Source organism: Lates calcarifer, linkage group LG12 (genome assembly GCF_001640805.2).
Source record: "Lates calcarifer isolate ASB-BC8 linkage group LG12, TLL_Latcal_v3, whole genome shotgun sequence".
NCBI classification, from domain to species: domain Eukaryota; kingdom Metazoa; phylum Chordata; class Actinopteri; family Centropomidae; genus Lates; species Lates calcarifer.
In genome coordinates, this window is record NC_066844.1 from 20,319,289 (window position 1) to 20,340,586 (window position 21,298).

At 41.2% G+C, this 21,298-nt stretch overlaps 3 protein-coding genes across 3 annotated transcripts; 2 read left to right on the forward strand and 1 right to left on the reverse strand.

The window, feature by feature from the left end:
• The first annotated feature begins 345 nt into the window (after positions 1-345).
• On the forward strand, positions 346-8,277 carry npepl1 (aminopeptidase like 1). The gene is made up of 12 exons (XM_018699043.2): positions 346-599; positions 1,821-2,006; positions 2,277-2,447; positions 2,553-2,642; positions 2,751-2,832; positions 3,420-3,562; positions 4,406-4,483; positions 4,602-4,702; positions 4,900-5,023; positions 5,236-5,412; positions 5,659-5,769; positions 7,258-8,277. The coding sequence occupies exons 1-12, from the start codon at positions 450-452 to the stop codon at positions 7,414-7,416; spliced, it is 1,572 nt and encodes a 523-aa protein (XP_018554559.1). The 5' UTR covers positions 346-449; the 3' UTR covers positions 7,417-8,277.
• Positions 8,278-8,936: 659 nt separating this feature from the next.
• ctsz (cathepsin Z) lies at positions 8,937-14,091 on the forward strand. Its single transcript, XM_018699045.2, has 6 exons — positions 8,937-9,228; positions 10,797-10,960; positions 11,168-11,347; positions 11,438-11,588; positions 12,443-12,605; positions 13,222-14,091. The coding sequence occupies exons 1-6, from the start codon at positions 9,101-9,103 to the stop codon at positions 13,345-13,347; spliced, it is 912 nt and encodes a 303-aa protein (XP_018554561.1). The 5' UTR covers positions 8,937-9,100; the 3' UTR covers positions 13,348-14,091.
• Positions 14,092-14,777: 686 nt separating this feature from the next.
• Positions 14,778-20,818, reverse strand: nelfcd (negative elongation factor complex member C/D). The gene is given in 16 exon segments (XM_018699044.2): positions 14,778-15,147; positions 15,333-15,462; positions 15,884-16,024; positions 16,142-16,237; positions 16,322-16,436; positions 16,713-16,795; positions 16,797-16,853; positions 17,094-17,228; positions 17,319-17,484; positions 17,744-17,874; positions 18,266-18,418; positions 18,864-18,971; positions 19,092-19,201; positions 19,321-19,430; positions 19,597-19,706; positions 20,589-20,818. Coding segments are annotated over 16 exon segments (1,737 nt in total). The 5' UTR covers positions 20,646-20,818; the 3' UTR covers positions 14,778-15,112.
• Positions 20,819-21,298: the final 480 nt, after the last annotated feature.

Sequence of the window (21,298 nt, forward strand, 5' to 3'; positions counted from 1 at the left end):
GAAGCTAAGAAAAAACCTGCATTACAAACTGGGCTGTGAAATTTGAAAGCTGTGAGCATTTACAATGAATAAAGTTGTCTGCACGTGGAAATTATCCAGGCACATTAAAAAATAAATGATCTCAAGAATCATCAGGGGGTCATAATGCAGCATTGTCTCAACATAGTGCTCACCATGTTCTGCCATCTTACATTCTTTCAGCACATATTTTTGCAACAATTTCCTTTTAGAAATCTAAACAGCTGGCCTGAATCTGCATGTAGTTCCTGCTGCTACCCGATAGAGGTTGATGGAGATTGTATAACACAGCCTCTATAAAATCAAACGGATAGAAGCCATTTGGTCCCTTCCCGGCTGCCGTCGCCGGTCCGGGCTGCACCAGTGAACGACAGCAGTCCGTCCACTTCGCCGTTATAATCAGCCAGCTATCTTCTTAGCAAGTCACAAAGATGGCGAACGTGGTGCTGGAGTTTAAGGTTTCTGCCGGTGACTCCGAGCCACAGAGTCGTCCTGTCCTGATTGTCGGGCAGCAGGCCAACCTGCAGCAAGTCAGCTGGAGCCAAATCAAAGGAAAACTGCAGCCAGTCGTTAGCAAAGAGGTAATGTGAATAATAATGATAGTTAGGTGACAGCTAATGTTAGCTTACGCTAACCCAAGTTTGCACAAGCTAACGAAGCTAGGTTAGCTGAAATAATTTTAACGTTAACGACACTTGAATACGAATAGCTACTCTTGACTAGCCCCAGGTCTAGCTATAACATTATTTAACTAGTTCCGTTTATGAACACTAACAACTGACGTCATCAAGGAAATTATTTGGACCCAGGAGCAAAGTAAATGACAATTCCAATAATCTGAAATAAAACCTAATTTTCTACAATATGAGGGTACTTAGGTTTAATGCAAGTTTTTTAAATCTAGATCTTAGTACTTAATCAATAGCAGCTAATTAAATTCTCCTAAAACAATTAAATATGTTAAACTAGGTGTGGATTTTTTATTTCCTGGCTTTGAGAGTTGTCCATTGCCCAAGACAACAGAGCTGAATAGTCAGGATATGGTATGGTAACAGGTCTAGTGCTAAGACCAAGACATAAATACTCTGATCTCACGGTATCTTATGGAACTGTAAGAGCTGCCCTGTCTGTTGTGCAAAGTCCTCAGAGGAGGTTGTGCAATGGTAACAGCCAGTCTATAAAGAGAGACTTAAGTGTGTGAGTCTGAGAGGTCGAGGAAAGGTTTCCAATCATTCAGAGCCTCTGATAATGATTACCCAATATGATTATTACTCTGCTGGTTGCAGTGCTCAGATTTTTTCCTAGCTGGTAAAAGTACCTTGCTATAGTTAATGCTGGTAATTGTGATACTGGGAGGCCTCTAATTTTTTAAAAACTTTTTCCACTTAAACTTAGATGGATTTCCATCTGGTTTTGATCTGTTCAGACACACACATATGCCTATTTCTGCTGATCAAGTATAGACTTTACAAAACTTGATTTTCCTGTCCAATACTGCCGTAATATCATAGTAAACTTTACATGATATGTTACCTCCATTGTGGACACTGCTCAAGATGACAGGCAGTGAAGTAGCTGGAGGCTAGTTGTCTTCTCCTCCTTAACAAGAGATCAGTCACTTTAAATTCATGCTCTCTAGAAAGTTGTTTAGACAGGAGCATTATAACATAAATTTAGAGTGAGTGCATGTGATTGGCAGTGTGCAAGACTCTGAATTATTTAATACAAGGACAACAAACTGTAAATCTGTTGTGTCTCTGTAGTGAGCCTTAAAATGTCAGTTTTGTCTCATGTTTTCTTAGATCTGGCAGGCGGCTCTCAGCGCTTTGAACCCAAACCCCACAGACAGCTGCCCTCTGTACCTCAACCATGCTGCGGTGGCCGCCCTTCCCTCACGGGTCAGCAGACACAACAGCCCATCCTCCGCCCACTTCTTGTCCCGTTTGGTCCGTTCCTGTCTGCCTGGAGGGAATAACCGCTGCATTGTGGTCGGTATCTTCATCTGAATGTTATTTACTCTGGCCTGTTATGTTATAGTTAATCAGTCCCTGTGGGGTGAATTTTTCTTTCCTTTCCTTTCCTCTGTCAGGGAGGTCAGGGAGCACTTTAGCTACAGAACAGGTCTTCTGTTTCAACAGAGATGCCGTACTCCTGTAACTCCTTCTGGGATTCCTGTGGCACTTAAATCTGGGCCATCCAGTAGAAGGATGGGTTGTGTGACAGAGTGGCTGATATGAGCGTTTTTTTCCCTCCTCCAGATGGTGTGTGAGCGTTCGGATGTGTTTGCGTCCTCCTGTGCCATCGCTAGGGCTTTCCCCATCTTCTCTCGCCGCTCCACATCCTCACGCAGGGCTGAGAAGAAGCATGTCACTGTGGAGTTTGTGATCGTCGGGCAAGACAGCAGTTCTCTGGATGTTGCAGAACTCGAGGTATTGCACAGACTTTTTTTTTCCATTTTCTTTACATTTTATACAGCATTTCATATCCTTTAATCTGAGCAGTCTGCCATAGCTGAAGGCTTTTCTTGTGTTTAGTGTCTCTCCAATGCTGCTGATGGAGTGCGGCTGACTGCTCGCATTGTGGACACGCCATGCAACGAGATGAATACAGATCACTTCTTGGACGTAAGTGAAACAGGTTATCTTTTGGAAATTTTGCTGACATTACTGCCGGAACATGGTTCCAATAATTTTGCTGCAGACCCCTGCCTCATAGATTAATTTCTGTTTTAGGAGATCAAGGCTGTGGGAACTGAACTTGGAATTACTCCAGTGATCATTCGTGGAGAGGAATTGAAACAAAGGGGATTTGGAGGTACGATGTCTGTATATGTCTCTTCATGTCTATAATTAGCTTATATTTTTACAGCTCAACTGATTCACCTTTTTTGCATTAAAGCTAATTCTGCTCCGTTACTCTAAATGTGGATTTTCCTGTGAGGAACAGTGGCTCCCTACTGTCATTAGACTGTTGTTGTTTTTAGGGCTGATTTATTAAGTTTTGAAAATATTATTAGAAGAAAAAAATCATATTTGTAAACAGACCATATCTGACAGTCAGAAGTAGAGAGGCAGACAGGAAGCATGGGGGAGAGGGAAGAGGTGTGACATGTAACAAATGTCCCCGGCCAGAGCAGAACCACGGACGTTGTGGTTAAGTAGCATGCGCTGTAACCGTGTTGCACACCAAATAATGATTCACAAAGGTTATGATCATAAAAAATGAATTTTCCTTGCATTTATCCAATCTGTAATCTTAACTTGGTGTCCTTTTGTAGCACTTTGCCTTAACATTTGTTAAGCACTATACAGAGCAATGAACATGTTGATGAGGACGGATTCTCAGCTCGATCATTTGTAGTTTGGATTATTTCTCTACTGTCTTTCTCTTTGCTCTGTCAGGTATCTATGGAGTTGGAAAGGCAGCAGAGCATCCTCCTGCATTAGCAGTCTTGAGCCACACACCAGATGGTGCGACCCAAACTATTGCATGGGTGGGCAAGGGCATCGTGTATGACACTGGTGGACTCAGTATCAAGGGAAAGGTACTCCTATTCTTCCTCTGGAGAAGTGATAGTAACTGCTGTAGCTCTCTGCAGAATAAGTATCTAAAAATATCTGCTATCAAATCTGATTTTGACTGCTGATATGTGAGAATTGTGACTGACTTGATTTAGTTATGCAGCTTATGAGAAATTCCAATTTGTTACAGTATTATTAGTAGGAGAACGCAGTCATACTTGGTATAATCAGCTTATTCCACTTGCACAGTACATCCATCCATTTTCTGCTGTGGGTCACGCTGGTAGCAGGTTAAGCAAGGTAGTCCAGACGTCCCCTTCTCTAGCAACATCTTCCAACTCCTCCTAGAGGATCTCCAGACGCTTCTCTCAACGCAAAGCTCTACAGAAGCTTTAACTCTTTCATGTGTGGCAGAAACTCACTCTCAACCCAAAGGGAGTATTCCTCTGTTTTTCAGCAGAGAGTAGTGTGATACTTTGAGCACACCTTCTGGTACCCTTTTTTTAAAATATGGGTCAACTTTATTTATCTGGATGGAAGTCTGCTGTAACACAGACAACTGTGATCTTGGTGATCCTAGAACCAGCATCCTCTGACACCCCCTGTTGGTTTAACCTTTAAGCCGATTCTCAATAATCCCCATCAAGCTTGATGTGTTAGTTTATATGGTGTCATATGCAAATAGGTAAGCACTTATTCTACAGGTACAAGATTTAAAAACCAGTCAGTGGAGGTTTTCTGATTATAAATACTGCTGATTATAAAGACTACTTCACCTGCACAGATGCATGTATATGTGCAACATCAGAGACCAAATTAAGCCATTTCACGATTCATCACATAGAACTATGTATTTTTTTTTCTAGACCACAATGCCAGGGATGAAGAGAGACTGTGGTGGAGCTGCTGCTATTTTAGGAGCTTTCAGAGCTACTATTAAACAGGTGAAGTAACCTTTTAGATTATCCCACAGCACTTACCACAGCTGTCATTTTAACCTCCTCTGTAATTCTGCAGCTTTATGTGTTTTTTTAATCAGACTCTCCCCTCTGTTTGCTTCAGGGCTTTAAGGACAACCTCCATGCTGTGTTTTGCCTCGCAGAAAACTCAGTTGGACCCACAGCCACACGACCCGATGACATCCACACTCTCTACTCTGGAAAGTGAGACTCAACTTAATAGATTTTAACATTCCCTTAGCGTTTCATTTGATGTCCAAAGTGTCAAACTTTCCTGATTTGATTTGTGTGTGCTGCTTTGATTTGTCTGTCCTTTCTCATTTTACAAGCCAAATTAACAGGAATGAACAATGATTGTGATACAAAATTTTCAATTATCATTTGTCTGTTTCATTCTCAAGGACAGTGGAGATCAACAACACTGATGCAGAGGGAAGGCTGGTGCTGGCTGATGGAGTTGTGTATGCCAGCAAGGACCTCTCAGCTGATATTATTCTGGATATGGCTACCCTGACTGGGGCACAGGTGGGTGAGAGCCTCTTAATGGCTGTTGTTAAACCTTCCACAGACAGTATGTACTGTAGGTTTTTAAACCTCTATCACAAATCAATAGATAATTGATTTAAATTGATAACTTTGGATGTATTTTGCCTCTTTATTTTCAGAACCAACAGTGAACTTCACCTTCCAACAGGTATTGTTTTTGTTTCTAACCTTTTTTTGTTGTCTTCTTCCAGGGGATTTCCACAGGGAAATACCATGCAGCTGTGATGACTAACAGTGAGCAGTGGGAGGTAGCATGTGTGCGTGCAGGCCGCAGCAGCGGAGATCTCGCCCACCCTCTGGTTTACTGCCCTGAGCTGCACTTCAGTGAGTTCACCTCTGCCATGGCTGACATGAAGAACTCTGTGGCAGTAAGTGACAAATGATTATTATTATAGCAGATGCTTACACAAGACATGAGAAAAGACACAGAAATCTGTGTAATTGCTAATGTAATTGCCAATTGTTGTTTTAGCTTCTGTTGATGCATATTTTCTCCAGGAAAGTCTAAATTGTCTTTGTCAAAAAAACAAAAAACAAAAACAAAACAGAAATCACTCTGCAAACTGATTTCTATCTGCTTCAGACCAGGCACTTTGTTTCTTGTGTTGTGACAGGATCGGGAGAATGCCCAGAGCTCCTGTGCCGGCCTCTTTATTGGCTCCCACTTGGGCTTTGACTGGCCTGGTGTCTGGGTCCATATTGATATCGCCTCTCCTGTTCATGCTGTGAGTACCTGAAGTTTCGACTTTTGTCTTGGAGTAAATCAGGTGATAATCAGAACTTTATGAAGTGGCAGTTCATTGGTTTTTGTGATTGCTGCCTGCAGTTGCCTTAACAAGACATTTTTTAAATGGAAATGAGCAGAGGAGCAGAACAGGCATGTGTCATTACAAATTAAATGTGGCAGTTTGGCCCTAAATTAAACTAGACCATGTCTTATTGCAGCTCTGCTGTTTTAATCATGGCTTACACTGACAAAGACACATGTACCTACACATAAACCCAAACTTTGATATAAGACCTTCAGCCATTGACTAACTATAATAGTAATGTATATACATTTTAAAATAGTACAGATTTATTTATACCTGTATGTGGATTTCTCCTCATCCATACACAACTGCAGCTGCGGGAAATGTCCATGTGCTTTATTTAAAAAGAAATTTGAAGTCAGTATCAACTAATACCAGAGACTCAGCAGCCTGAAAGAAAAGAGTCAGCAGAATGTTTAAGGAAGTTGGCAACAACACCACTGTGAAGCCTAACATGTTCTCCTGGTTTGACTAAAAATTGCACTAAAGGAACTTTTATAAACTTTCCTGAGGAGAATAGGACACAGAGTCTGTGGTGGTAATGCAAGAAATTCACACATTAATCTCAACAAGTTGGATGAGAGCCAATTGACCATTATTGACGAAACCATCCAGCATAGTCAAGGCCATGCCATCGTTCACTCACTCCCTGCTCTCTATTTAAAACACACTCAATAGTTAACTCTGTAGTGAGCAGAAGGTTCAGATGTTTTTGAATCATCAGAGACAGATGATGGTTTGCATCTATAACATGTGACACGTTTGTGATATTGTTGGAAAATGGTGAACACACTTTTTTAAGGGCTACAATAGGGAGCATCAGGCATTCGGGCCTTGTAAAGACTAACTAATCTGATAATCACAGTGCTCCTGTTGAATCTAGTTTCCATGTTGCAGAGACTAACTGAGCCAGTGATATCTGTAGAAACATTGGCCTCCTCTTTGAGAAACTGTTCTCTGTGGGCACTTTGTGTATCCATTATGAAACTCCCAAACAACCCAGCCACGGGAGCAAAACAAGAGATCTGTATCTGCACCTGCTCATTATGTATTCTTTTAACACCATGACAGGTGTGCCAGGATTGTACCAACTATACTATATCAACAATAAAAATGAGATGCTGTGTCTTGGTCTTGTGATTCAGCTCATAAAAAATAGAGTCCATAATCACTTTTACTGTATCATAGCCCTGCAGCTTTTTTCCTCACTTAACTGTCTTTTCTCAAAGGATTTAATGATGGTGGATTTCACTGTGGTTACATCAAAATCATTAGATTCATTAGACATAGAACAAACAAGGCATTAGATTTCAGTCAGGGTACTTACAGGGTAGCTTTACAGCATTGACACTGGATATTGTGATCTGACCCTTGTTTTGTCTTTTTGTTTTGCCCCTGCAGGGAGAGCGTGCCACAGGATTTGGCGTGGCTCTCCTCATGGCCCTGTTCGGTCAGGCCTCGGATGACTCCATGCTGAACCAAGTGTCTCCTCTGGGCGCGGCCACCAACGTGTCCGAAGACCAGATGGAGCGTGACTGCAAGAGAAGAAGACTGGTGTAGAACACACAGAACAGTTAACTCCCTGACTCTCGACTGCTCTCCCGCCACCACACACCCTGTTGAGACAAGCGCTCGTCCAGTTAGAGCTAAAACGTTTTAAACTGTGATCGAACTTTCTGTGTTTTGATGTAATTTGACTTTGCTGAATAAAACAGATAATCATGAGTAAATCAGATGTGTTATGACATGACAGTGATAAAAGACAGGCCATGACTTGGCACTTGCTGTACTGATCACCTCCGTAGCTTCTCCATTTTTCAGTTGCACTTGATAAAGATGCTTTGATTATTGTAAAATCTGAAAAAGCAGGTGGTTTATATTCATGACAGATTAATTCAGGTTTAAATAACTGGTCAATCTTTATTTTTTTTCGCAGTGATTCTTTGTTATTCCTATTTTACAGTTAAGGGTTTTACCTCTTTAAACATTAACTTTGTTTTCAAATATCCACTTCATCAGAGGGCATTTTTTGTGTGTTGATACATTATGCAAATCAAGGATTATGCCATACATGTTGTGTTGGATGTGAAAAATACTGGATCAGGATCAGTAAAGCTAAATATTTCTTTTCTTTCTTTCTTTCTTTGGTAACCACTGCACTTTGCATTCACCCTGTGAATAGGTGGACTGTGTGATCTCTGGACCAAACAGAGGATTTGAGTGCTTACTGCAGTTTTTAACAGTTTAACAATTGTGTCAGATTAGTAATGACAAACATTACCACATGTGCTTTGTCAGCACAAAACACACATATAAAATGTAAACTGTAAGTATTTGACAGACTCCAGCACAAGTGTGATGTTTTTTTTTCCACCCTTGTGACAGTCAGTGTTGTCCTTCAATAAAGGCAGTGCCATCTGACTTGTGTGTGCATTTAACACAAAGTGTCCCAAAGCCTAAACATAAAATCTTAAATGTTTGCTGAACTTTCACACTCAGTTAAAATGACTCATCAGTCATTTACATGATGTCCTTGGTTTTAGCTGCTGAAAGTCTCAAACCAGTCCATGTCCAGTGTCTGACACCAGTTAAGTTTGGAAACAGCCAGTTGGCATCAAACAACTAAAACACCAGCAGGTCTGTTTGGTATTTTCTCAGGACAACAATACAGCAGTTCTGAGAGTTCTAATGCTCACACATACATGGGGACTATGATACAGTAACAATAGTTTAAGATTTTTCAGTCAAATGAAATGGACTTTAACGTGAGCAGGTTTTCACTGTCATTCCTCCTGTTCATTTTGACCATTAAACAAACTCTCACAATGCAGTTCAGCGGGAGACAAAACAAAAATACCGTGGTTTTAAGTGAAGCAAGTATGAGCATTAAACGATCAGATTTAAAGAGAGTATTTCATAACTATCCCAAAAAAAGTTTTCCTACAGTTTTCCCTACATCTTAAACCCATATTCTAGGTATAATAGATCCCATTGCCTTTGCATGGTCATTGTTGTTCAGTGTGACCACGACATGTGACTTCCTCGTAAAACGCGTATGATGAGTTCACGGGATCACATGATTGTACCGGTGCCTCTGCGCGGAGTTTACCGACAGACACGCCAGTGTGCCACTGTTGTTTCAACTTGTCTCCGCTGCTGAAAACACCTCTCCTCCCACCCTCCTCTCGCCGCTTTAAAACGCCACTTGGTCGAGCCCACCGGCCCCTGCTCGGTGTCAGTAGAAATGGCTCAGACAGCCGCGGTTGTTTTTCTGTTGTCGGTCGTGCTGTCCGGTGTGTCCGCGGGAGTGTTTTTCAAGCCGAAGCAGCCCTGCTATGTCCGCACACCGAGGAGAAGCGACTTTGGACTGAAGTGAGTGGAACAGATTTGTTTGCTTTTCAAAATAAGACTGGAGAAGAAAAAAATAAAGTAGATATTTTGTCTAACTAGCTAGCTAACGTTAGCTACAGATAACCGTTAGTTGTCTTATCGGAAGTACTACCAGGCTGAGATGAATATAGCAAATTTAATGTAATGTTAGCCAGGCAAGTTAAAGTGAAGATGTAGGTATTGATATGTGATATATACATGTAGCTAACTTTTATGTAGAGGGAGAAAGTGAGTGTCGGGTTTTGGTTTCAATTGCGTCTTGCTTTTGTGCCATTTGCTGTAAAAATAATACCACCCTCAAAGTGTTCTTTGTCATCATTTTCCACAAACCACGGGGTTTAGCTAATCACATGACGAGGAAGTTAACAGACTGTAAATTTCCTGGAGTTTGAGCCAACAAACCTGACTTGTCATTTAAAGACAATGCTGCAGCTTCAACACTGCCAGGCAGCCAAGTCCACATTTTACCCCAGTGCAACTCAACACAATGTTCTTATTCATAAATGTAAATTATCTCTCGTTATTATTGTCTAAATGCTGTTTCTAAGCCCTCTTCATATTGCACACTGTACAGTGTGCAGTGTACAAATCCTCTTATTTGAAATGCTGGTGTAATGCCTTCCAGATTATCAACATAGTTCCAATAGTTCTGCCTTAAAAACTAGAGTGGACTGATACTGTATTTTTTAAGGACAATTTCAATGTTGATATTTGAGCGTTTTAACAGTGCATTTCTAATATATTGATGTTAATAATGTTTTAGCACTAACAAACACGATAAGGATCCCACAACTTTGTCTTTAAAAGATTCTAAGAAAAGTACTTGAAGGTAATGCTGATAAAAATAAACTTGGCTCTTCTCTCTGGTTGACAAGCTATGTAACGTTGTCACTGTCTATAAACTACCTCTCACACATCTTTATAAACTGCAGTTTCTTGTCACCTGATATATCTGCAATAAGCTAATACCTGCCCAGCCAATTTATTGATCTGGCTTGTTTAAACACTCTGTATGATATTGATTGGAGAGTAGTCTTCAGTTCACCAACCCTCCCAAAATCCCTAGAAATTTAACTGAAGATATGACCTTGGTGTGCTCAGTGGTGCTATATCTCTGGTCCTGCTGCAGATGTGCTTCTGAGTGTTTGCACATCACTGTGTTGATAAGGATAGTGAGTGGTTTTTACTGTTTCCATAAAGCTTCAAAGCTAGTATCTGGACTGAAAAAAGGAAATGAAACAGAAGAGTGAGAGAAGGGCTGCAACTAATGTTTATTTTCATTGTGGGTTACTATTATTTCTTCAATTCCATGATTAGTTATTGAGGCCTAAAAATGGCAGCAAATTGTGCATGACCACCAGAGCCCAAATTTATCTTTAAATTGCTTGTTTTGTCTAACCAACAGCCCAAAACCCAAAGACATTCAGTTTACAATGATCTAAAACAGATATATGAACCTGAGACCTTAAGAATGTTAGGTATTTTTCATTTTAAGCGTGTGTGTTGCTGCTACAGGACTAATGTGTCTAATAACTCTTATCTCTTCACAGGACCGCTCCTCGTCCTCATGAGTATTTAAACATTAATGATCTACCCAAGGAGTGGGACTGGAGGAACATCAATGGCGTAAACTATGTCAGCACAACCCGCAACCAGCACATCCCCCAGTACTGTGGCTCCTGCTGGGCCCATGGTAGCACCAGCGCCATGGCAGGTACGCCCTAAGATAAATTTACCACTGGGTACTCTGTGGTTCAGGGTTGGTATTGATCAGCAGGTTCTCACATGATTTCTCAGACATATTTTGTTATAAATATGGAGGTTCCACTTCCTCTTTGCATAGCAGGAACTTAAAAGAGGCTGCCTGTTGTGCTTTTTATTTCTCATTTGAATAAATATTCTGTGTTTGCTCTCTCACCAGATCGCATCAACATTAAGCGGAAAGGAGCGTGGCCATCCGCCTACCTCTCTGTCCAGCACGTGATCGACTGCGGTGGTGCCGGCAGCTGCCACGGAGGGGATCACACCGGAGTTTGGCGGTACGCTAACACACATGGGATCCCTGATGAGACCTGCAACAACTACCAGGCTCAAGACCAGAGTGAGTGTCCTTCAGTGCACAAAGTAACAGTCACAATCACTTGACACAGCCTGAGTCTGAACTGTGCACGTTCTGTGTCCCTCTCTACAGAGTGCAAGCCCTTCAACGAATGTGGCACCTGCACCACCTTTGGTGAGTGCAATGTTGTGAAGAACTACACCCTGTGGAAAGTGGGAGACTACGGAGATGTTAGCGGGAGAGAGAAGATGATGGCAGAGATCTACGCCAGAGGACCCATCAGGTTTCCTTTTTTGCTTTTCTTTTATAACAGCACAAAAGTCCATCCACTTTGCTTTTTATGTTTAATTTATTTGTCTATGCAAAGCAAGCTGGTTTTAAATTTATAGCACATTCTCTTAGACTCAATGTGCTTTACATTAAGATGCACATGCAAACACCTGCTCACCAAAACACTGCAGCAAACCTGCACCCATCTCACAAGCGTAAACCACAGCCGCCCACGTACAGACAGGCACAAACACAAGCCTGAGACAATAAAAAGGTTTTCTGGGGAGTAGACAGTCGTGACAGATCTCAGGTCATGAAGAAGTTTGTTCCATAAGGACAAAAGGTAAAAATCTTTCACAACCTTGAAGCTCAAATAAAAAAAGGAATGAAAAGAATTCAACTCAGTGCAACGGTAAGACTGACTAAGCAGATAAAGACAGATGTACTTTGTGTGACAACTTTGTGTGTGAGTTTTTTAACACATGATGTGAGGGTTAACACTTTCCACCATCTTGTTCAGTGGCAGAAAATGCTAAATTGGGCACCAGGGGAAATCTGACATGGGACAAGCAAGTAGCACCCTGCCACACCTTAATGTGGCAGTTCAAGAGACCTGTCAATCAAGGCAACACACACTCAAATATACCCCTGCTTTGTAATGTCGTTACAATGAAGAAAAAAAAAAGACATGCATGAGTAGGAGAAAAATATTGACTGTATTTGTTTCAAAAGAGCTTTAGGAGCCCACCTCTACATGCATATTGTGTTATCATATGTACTTCTTCATTCCAGTGCAACTGATTTCAGTCATTGTTTTGCATTTTACTAAGAGGGAGGGTTTAATCTGTGCTGCTTGTTCCCCTCCAGCTGTGGGATCATGGCCACAGACAAGCTGGATGCATACACTGGAGGTCTCTACTCTGAATACCAGGAGCAACCTTTCATCAACCACATTGTGTCAGTGGCAGGATGGGGAGTAGAGGACGGAGTCGAATACTGGATTGTGCGCAACTCCTGGGGAGAGCCATGGGTAAGTCCTCCTCACACAGAAGGTTTTACACAGTGAAAGTAGGAATGGTTGTCAGAGCCTGCTCTCTAAAAGATATCCTGCAGCAGATCTGTGCCTCTGCATGAGGAGACGTTTTTACTGTTTACTTAAAGCCCCTGAAAAACCCCTTTTAAGATTTTAATATTGCCAAATTCTGCTCAGTGCACCAAAATATGTGACACCAACTTCTTCCAGTTTTCCTCTAACCACTGTCATCACAGATGAAACTGCACAGACAGGAATCTCTCCTCTGAAATAACCTTAACTGTTGCAACTTTGGTAAATTAACTGACACCTAAATTTGATAATTGAGTTTAGCCTATCAACTTGTGAAGGGAAAAACAGCTTCAGGTTTTTGTAGAGAATCCTGTTGAACTCAAATATGATGCAAGATCACCACCATGTGTAACATGAGGAAACGTGTGTAAAACTCATTAACTGCAGTCAGATTTATAACTGATTGCATAAACATATCCAGTAAAGGCCTGCACCCAATGTCTATTTTCACTGTTGATGAACCTGATTATTTTCTTTATTAATCAGTGAATTGTTGACAGTTATCAGAATAGCTACTGATTTATTTCTGCCCTCTCTTCAGGGTGAGAAGGGCTGGCTCAGGATCGTGACCAGTGCCTACAAGGGAGGAAGTGGCAGCACATACAACCTGGCTTTGGAGGAAGACTGCATGTATGGAGACCCTATTGTTCCTAAAGACTACCTCTAGAGGAAACCCACAGTGTCAGAGGTAGTCACTGCACACTCTCGTACCGTCTTCCTGTCTCGGGCAGAGGGAAACTTTTTATATGTAAAAGATTGAAAAGGGAAGTTCAGATTTATTGTTTATAGAGATCTTATTTACAATTATTTTTTACATTTGTAATGAGATGGCCAGATTTCAGTGCCAACATCTCCTGGCTGGATGTTAGGCCTGCTGGAATCAGATACAGATTTTTATTTGTTTGTTTTAATCACACTGAGGTCTGCAGGCTGTTAAACAGTCTGAAACTTATATTGCGCAGGAGGAGTGAAACACATCAGTACAACTAATTTCTGTGCTATAGAAGAATTCAGCCACTGCATGCTTAACAGCTATTACAGGATGAATAAATTAAGTTTATATCATCAAGAGGAGGTATTCAGTTTTAATTCTTAAATGCAAACTGACTCAGCCAAAGAACACGGGGTTTATCATTTGTCCTGCACTGCTCCGACACTGAATGTTTTCAGCGTTTGGTGTCAATGTATTGACATGATTGCACTACAGCCTGATGCAGGATTTGTACACACAAAAAAATCAACTTTCAGTGTGCCTTATATGCACTTGATGTCAAGTAAAGTATTATGTAATTTGCTGTTTGTTTTCATGCTGAACAATCTACACATCAGATTTTGAAAAAAAAAAACTGGTATCTTTTGTTTCAAACTATGCCAATAAACACAACATTGAAAGGTGATGCTCCACACAAAATCTGTCCTGAGTATCTGTTACACTCTGTCTGCACGGCCAAAATATGTGGTTTTAACAAGCTCAATTTTCAAGAATTTCTTGCCATGACATGATTACACAGTTCCTTAGAAACTTCACCGCAACATAACCTGCATATCCACTGTTCATCTACCAAATGTGCCAGGTACATATGCACACACATGCTGGTGTCAAATGAGGTCTACCACAATTTCTTGTAACTACGGTTAGTGAAGCTTTCTTTGCAGAAAACATATGATACTCATCAGTAAATTCTGCGGCATTGCAGAGCTTGGTCAATAGTCACAGACATCACATAAGGTATAAGTTGTTGTAAATTGTGTCCACACATGAGAAAATACATATCAAGAGACCATCTGGCCCTCAAACGTGTTAAGTCTTGATCTATAATGGGCTACAGTGGTTTGTGCTTTTGACCTGTTTCACTGTTTCACACAGTGATGTGAATCTGTTGAGCATCTGATTGCAAAACAACTCCAATATAAACTGGGGATCAATCACTCTGAGCAATAAGTTGACATGTAAATTTACTAATACACTAGACTATGTTTACTGCATTTTCTCTTAATATGATAAATTTTGGTCTTGATGAAAATCATAAAATGTGGCCAAAAAATGCCATTTTATGATCCTCACCACATACAATAAGAAAAAAAAAATCACAAAAATTGACATTCAGGTTTTTATTTTAAAACAGCTCAAACCAACATAAAATATAAAAAAACAAATATACAGGTGAAAAAGAAAAACATTTAGCTGCATCTTCAGAGAGATTTTTTGTCATATTACCAGACTTTTCCATCACTCTACAAGTTCAGTGACATTTTCCTTTTTGTTTCCTCAAGACAAACTAATCCTCATTCACTTGGTCAAAAGTCTGTCTCGTCTGCAAACTCAAAGCTTCTACATCAAGCAGAGCATCTGGTTATCATCGAGATCATAGATCCTCTGAGTCTACATGGCACAATCTCCAACAAGAATGTTTTCATTGTCCTTTCCCACGTCAGTTAATCATTATGAAGTTTGACTTGCAATGAGCTGAGGAAAAAAAAAGGGAAATGAAGGATCATGAATGGAAGTTTTCGAATTTAAACACAACTTCATGCTTTATTCTGCATTCCACAAAACTCTAATATTGTTGTTTGTGGAATGAATGAATTGGATCTGTCTCTTTGAATAAGTAGCGTGACTGTGCTGGCTAAAAATATTAATGTGCCACTTACCAATGAACTCAGCGACAGGATCGTGTTCTCCCTCTGTGCGGATCGTCCCTGCGATGCTGTCGTTCTCCAGGATGGGCAGGAAGAGCTGGACAAAGTCTGATGTGTAGGGAGGTGCAATCACATCCAGCACCTTTTCAAAGAGAAATACTGGAGTTAAATTTTAAGTTCATCATCATGCAGAAATTATGAGTGTTTTCTGATGGGTGTTTATGCAAGTTTTCAACTATGATCACTAGACAAACATGCTGATTTATGAACACTATGATAAGACTCTCAACTGTTTCCTCATATTTACCCTGATAACTACTTACTTGCTGTACTGAACAATAAACAAAACATCATGGATCATGGCTCTGAATAACGTTTAATATACTCAACCATTAACCCTTTTCAGACACTTATTTTATCTAAGAAAAAAAAGGTTCTGTTCCATCTCATGACTATTAAAATAAGGTCACTTGGATAATGCTGCAAGTTCACGATTACTTACCTAGCTCTACTCAAGTATTTTTCAAACTTAATTTATAAAACACTACAGGAGCTGTGGTTACCTCAGTGACAAAGTATCTAATGAGGGAGATATCCGTGTTAAGTTTCTCTAGACATTTTCGGATATAACCAACTACAGGCAGGACGTAGCCACGACTCAAAAGATGAACCATTCTGTCCAGCAGAGTCTTCTTTAATTCGAGCTGAAGGGGGAAATAAAACCAACGTTCTGTCAGCTCAGAGGTCACACAGCCACAACACACAGACTTCTGTCAAAAAGTGAAATGAGAAGTATTTGTTTAACACCAACAAGCACACACCTGCTCCATGACGTCCAGCTGAGAGTGCTCTGTTTCAAACAGTTTGATGAGCAGCTGGAGGACCTGCGGGTGCAGCAGCTGGTGACACGTACAGATCTGTGCAGAGGGAAGAGCTCATGTTTAAATTCAACTCCTGTCAAAGACTGAAAGTTAAATTTGAATCTGGTAGTAATCTCCCACCTCGTCCAGCAGAGCTAAATGAACTGGAGTGTGGTCAGTCTGGAGCTGAAAGTACCGTGGCTCAGACACTGTCCAGTCCACCCATTTTAAAACCCCCATGGCAACTACTGGAAACCTGAACACAAACACACAAAGTCAGGGGGCTCAGTCAGTGGTGAGTTGCACAAGTCAATGAAAATCATTTTTTCAAAATAAAAGTTCAGTTAATGTAACTTAAAAGAGCTACCTTTGATAACCATTTGCATTAATTCAATGTCCATTAAGCCATTTTTTCTGTCTCTTACCATTGACATAGCAATTATAAATCAGTTTCTCCTCAAGAGTAATACATTTTTAACTATAGTTAGGAGTTGCAGGTTTTGTGTCAATGAAATTTTGCTTGTCCACTCACCGAATGCACTGGTACAAAGTGCCGAGTTCAGCCACCAGCTCTGTGGCTCCTTTGTTCTCATTGCAGCACAGGTTGTGCACAGTTCTCTATGGCCTTAGATGTTGACTTCAGCTCGTCTTTGTTGATGTTAACTCGCTTGTTCTGGGATTGAACAGGTGTCACGTGTTGAAGAGAGTTTAAGAAGCAGGTGTGGATCAGGAAATGTTAATTTATTTATCAAAGCAGGCAGCGACGGCTTTTAATGCCTTACTTGGAGTTTAGTTCAACTACCATACAATTGCTGCAAACAAGCCTGCATGTATGTAACTTTCTTTTTGCTAACAACGCCACATTAGCTTCATTATATCAGCAGATTTCAAACCGCATTCCCACCCTCTGTACCTTTTTCCACGTCTCGACCACGCTGGCAGCGTAGGCCAGGATATGGATGTATTTGTGTTTATGGTCTTGGTTGATCTTTGAACCAGGCTTAAACAGTGACTGCATGAACAGGTCCAGAAAGGCGGGCACTCTAATCTAAAGACAAGAGAGAGAAATATGTCAGTTATCAGCCCTTTAATAAGCATGTAGTGGACATGAACAGGGTCAAAGACGCTCTGCCCTCACCAGCTCCACAGGAGGAGGGTCCATGCTGCTGAACATCTTGAACAGAACTGTGATATCTGCAGGATTCAGGGCTCCTTTAGACAACATGGCACCCAGTGCCTGGCAGGCTCGAGGGTAGGCTGCTGCGGTACCGAGTGCGAGGGTTATCTGACTGGCATCATGACCTCTGAGATATAAACACAATCACAGGATTAATGTCAGCAATGAAATGTGGTATTTGTTACACACACAACCCGATCAGTGTGCTCTGGTTTATAATGGTTGAGGCAGAGTCCTGGGGCTTGTTGCAAAAGGCAGATTTACTGAAATATCTAGATTTTTCACAGCTAACTGTATTCACTTGACCGTTATACTCTTCAACTTAACTCCAGAGGAGTAGACCGTGCCAAACTAGTAGATCTCTGCTCAAAGAAAGACAACTGTACCTCTCGTGTGCAGACTTCTGCACCTCCTGTCCGATCCTGCGTACGGCTGAACCGCCCTGTTCCTCCTGAGCCAGGATTGACATCATTGCCTGGGCGAAGAGGTAGGTGTGCTCACCATGACACACCATCTTCTACAGGAGAGAGGAGGGAACAACTCAGCAGATCGTCAAACTCAGAAACTGCAAATTGTGACCCGCAAAGTGACGACAGCTGCTTGCTTCATCTGGCCATCAGTCCATTAAGGGAAGCATTAAAAAGTGGCAAATCTTCACACTTGAGAAGCTACAATCAGTGATTGTCAGTTTTACATGAAGATTTGCTTATAAATTATTAATCAGTTATCAAAATTCTTGATACATTTCTATACAGACTGATGAACTGACTTTAGCTATGCAGATTTCACAAAAACTAATGAAATCCTCAATGAAAAGTAGCAGTAGGGGGACTAATTGCTCAACCAAGGTAATAAAGCTTATATTTCACAGAATCATAGTTTACAGAGTAAGTTTAAGAAAGCCTCACAGCAAATTCTGGCAGGTTCTTCTCCAGGTTTTCCTCTCCTCCATCCAGCAGCGTGGCCAAAGATGTCCTCAGTACTCGGGAGAAAACCTCCAGTTGCTGACACGCCGTAGACACGCTGGTGATCTCACCCTGGTAACCAGCGTCTGAAATGAGCTGAACACACACGCACGCGCACGCACGCACGCACGCACGCACACACACACACACACACACAGAGGACACGCATGAACAAATGAACTGCTGCAAAGCAAACGACTGCTCAAGTTCAGAAAACTTAAACAACATGGCAAAGACAGTTTTCTCCATCAGTAACTCCTGCACTGTGGTATAAAAAACTATGACTTTTTATCCCCCAAACAGAATATATATCTCATGTCTAGCTGTCTTTTCCACTATTCTTATCAGTTCATTTATCCATAATTTGCCAGTACCAGAACCTAAAGTGACATCTTCAAACTGCTACTTTTTAAAGCGTCATTTGAAAACAAAAACATTCACTTTACAGTGAATTCAAACACAAAGACACTGACCAAATCCTCACATTCAAAGAGCTAGAATTAGCAACAAACAGGTGTTTCAATTTGTGTCTGTACGATACCTTCACAGTGAAGTTGAGCATCAGGCAGTCTGGATGAGCCTCTGCCAGCTTATAGAAGAGATCTCTCCACGTTGTGTGTGCTATCATCTGTTCAAGCCAAGCAGGAGTCTAGAAACACAGCAGGGTCTATTACATGTAGCCTTGGTAATTAAGTCTTCAGCACAAAATGCTCAGGATTTGAGGGAAATGTTATTGGTAAAGTGACCCCCCAGTGTTCAGACACCTCACCTCTCCCTCAACAGTGAAAATGGAATCTGCTTTCTGGGGGTCAAAGTGCTTTATCAGGAGACTCTTCAGGTGATTTTCTACTCGCTCTTGGACCTGAGCAGGCTCTACACCTGCAGTCAAAAAGAAGAAATTACAGATGAATTAAAGCACCACCAATGACGACTCTCGCCTGAAAACACAAACCAAGTCTTCAATGTGATCACAAATCTTGGTCAAGTCTGTCACCTACCCATCTGGATGAGCCACTCTGCCAGCAGATTAACAGTCTGAGCCACAGCAGAGTAGTTTTCAGAGAGAAGCTGGATGACGTGTTCTGGAGAGCCACCAGCCTGGAAATACCTGTATGAAAATTGCAGTCTCTATCATCCAGTTCTCAGCAGATCTTTATGACTCAATTGTTCTCATATTGGTCAAAACACCACCAATACTGTTATCTCATTCTCATCCTGAAATGTGTCAAACAGAATGGTGTATATTATGTTTTCTAGAGGAGAAAAGTGCTTACGTTTTAAGAGTGTTGAAAATGGCAGGCTCCATGATGTAGTCCCTGCTGGAGAATTTCTGCAGACAGTCTTCCTGGATTTTCCCGTCATTTTCTCCTTCAACGTAATCCTCCTGAAAGACACATTTGTTTAAGCTTCTGTAATGTTCCCTCTGTTCTCTTGCTTGGTTTTGAATACAGAAAAATATACTTAGTGGCAACGACATTGAAATGACCCAGGAGGATTGACAAACATGTTGAGCAATATTTTCATATTGTTCTTTCATCATCATATTAATCATCAGGTTGTTCAGTGTGACACATGTATTTCATGTTGTACAACAGACGAGGCATCATCTGATTAAAAGCACACGAAAACAAAGCTGCAACCAACATTTACTATGTTATAGTTTTCAAGCCAGGCAAGGTGTAATGTTACCACCTTCAGTTTACAATGCTATAAAACAGAGAAAAGCAGATCATCCTCTCACCCGAAACGCAAGAAATGTTTGGTATGATTACTTAAATGAAATTACTAAAATATCACTGAAAAGACCCTATCGGCTAATCTCTGCAGCTCTGTACTAACGTGCTCTGCTCTTTAGTTGTAAAAGTTCACTAAACATCTACACCACAGGCCCTTCACTTAAGTTATTGCAAGGTCTCAATATGTGAATGCATAGGTATGTGATTGCTCCTTTTAATTATCCTTTAGGCTACGCACCAATTAAAAAGCAAGTACAGGTTAAAACTAACGCTTTGAGTAAGAGAGTAACAGTTAGCATGTCGACCAGCTGTGTCGTTAGTAAGCCTGTGACCGGCTAACAGAGCCACTAAGTTGCTGTGAGCTCAAACCACGTCTTACATCTCAACATAAAAGCCCTGTGGACACATGTCTGCATACTACCTCTATGTTGGCTTAATTACAGTGTTCAGTTATCACAGCAAGTCAGCAGCTGGTGTAGCCGCAGCTAAGCTAACGCTGCCCTGCCAACAGCAACAGGTTGACTTCTCACCATGTTGCCCTCCGTTCCTTCCCAGTCCCCTGCCCCGCTGTAATACTCTTCGTCCATGATGGCGGTAGAGAAGAGCCGCTGGACTGGCGTCAATAACCCAGGTGTGCGTTTTAAATCTTGACGTGAGTTGTCTTTCTTTTGCCGCGGATGATGCTGGAAGCAGCTAGCCTGTTTAGCTAGCAAGCTAACAACAACAGGAGGAAAATGGCGAGACGGTGATGGACAGGCCACGCCCCCTAAATAAAAAAGTATTTTCCCCCCGAGTTCAGACTGTCAGGTGCAGCTGACCACAGCACAACAGCAGACCGAACAAACATTGTCACTGCCGGAGATGGTGAGAAAATAGTAGTAAATTAATTAACTTGAGAAACAGTAAAGCCAGCTGCGATAAACACTAGGTACACCTAGTTTGAACTAATGCAATCTAACAACAACAGCAGTTCTGCAATAAATCCTACCTTCTCAAAGTTACCTAAGCCTACCCTCATGAGGTGTACAAAATAATAGAAACACCTCTCTGCCAACTTGGTTAAGATATTTTTTCTTTTAGTAAGCCTGGCCACAACCAAATAACAAACCAATTTTTAAAAAAAAAATAGCAGAGACCTATAAAGAGACCCAAAATTCAGATGATGATCTTTTAACATGGACTGTAGTAGTGAAATAACATAACATTTATTTTACTCTTCAACACAGAGGTCCAGGTAAAA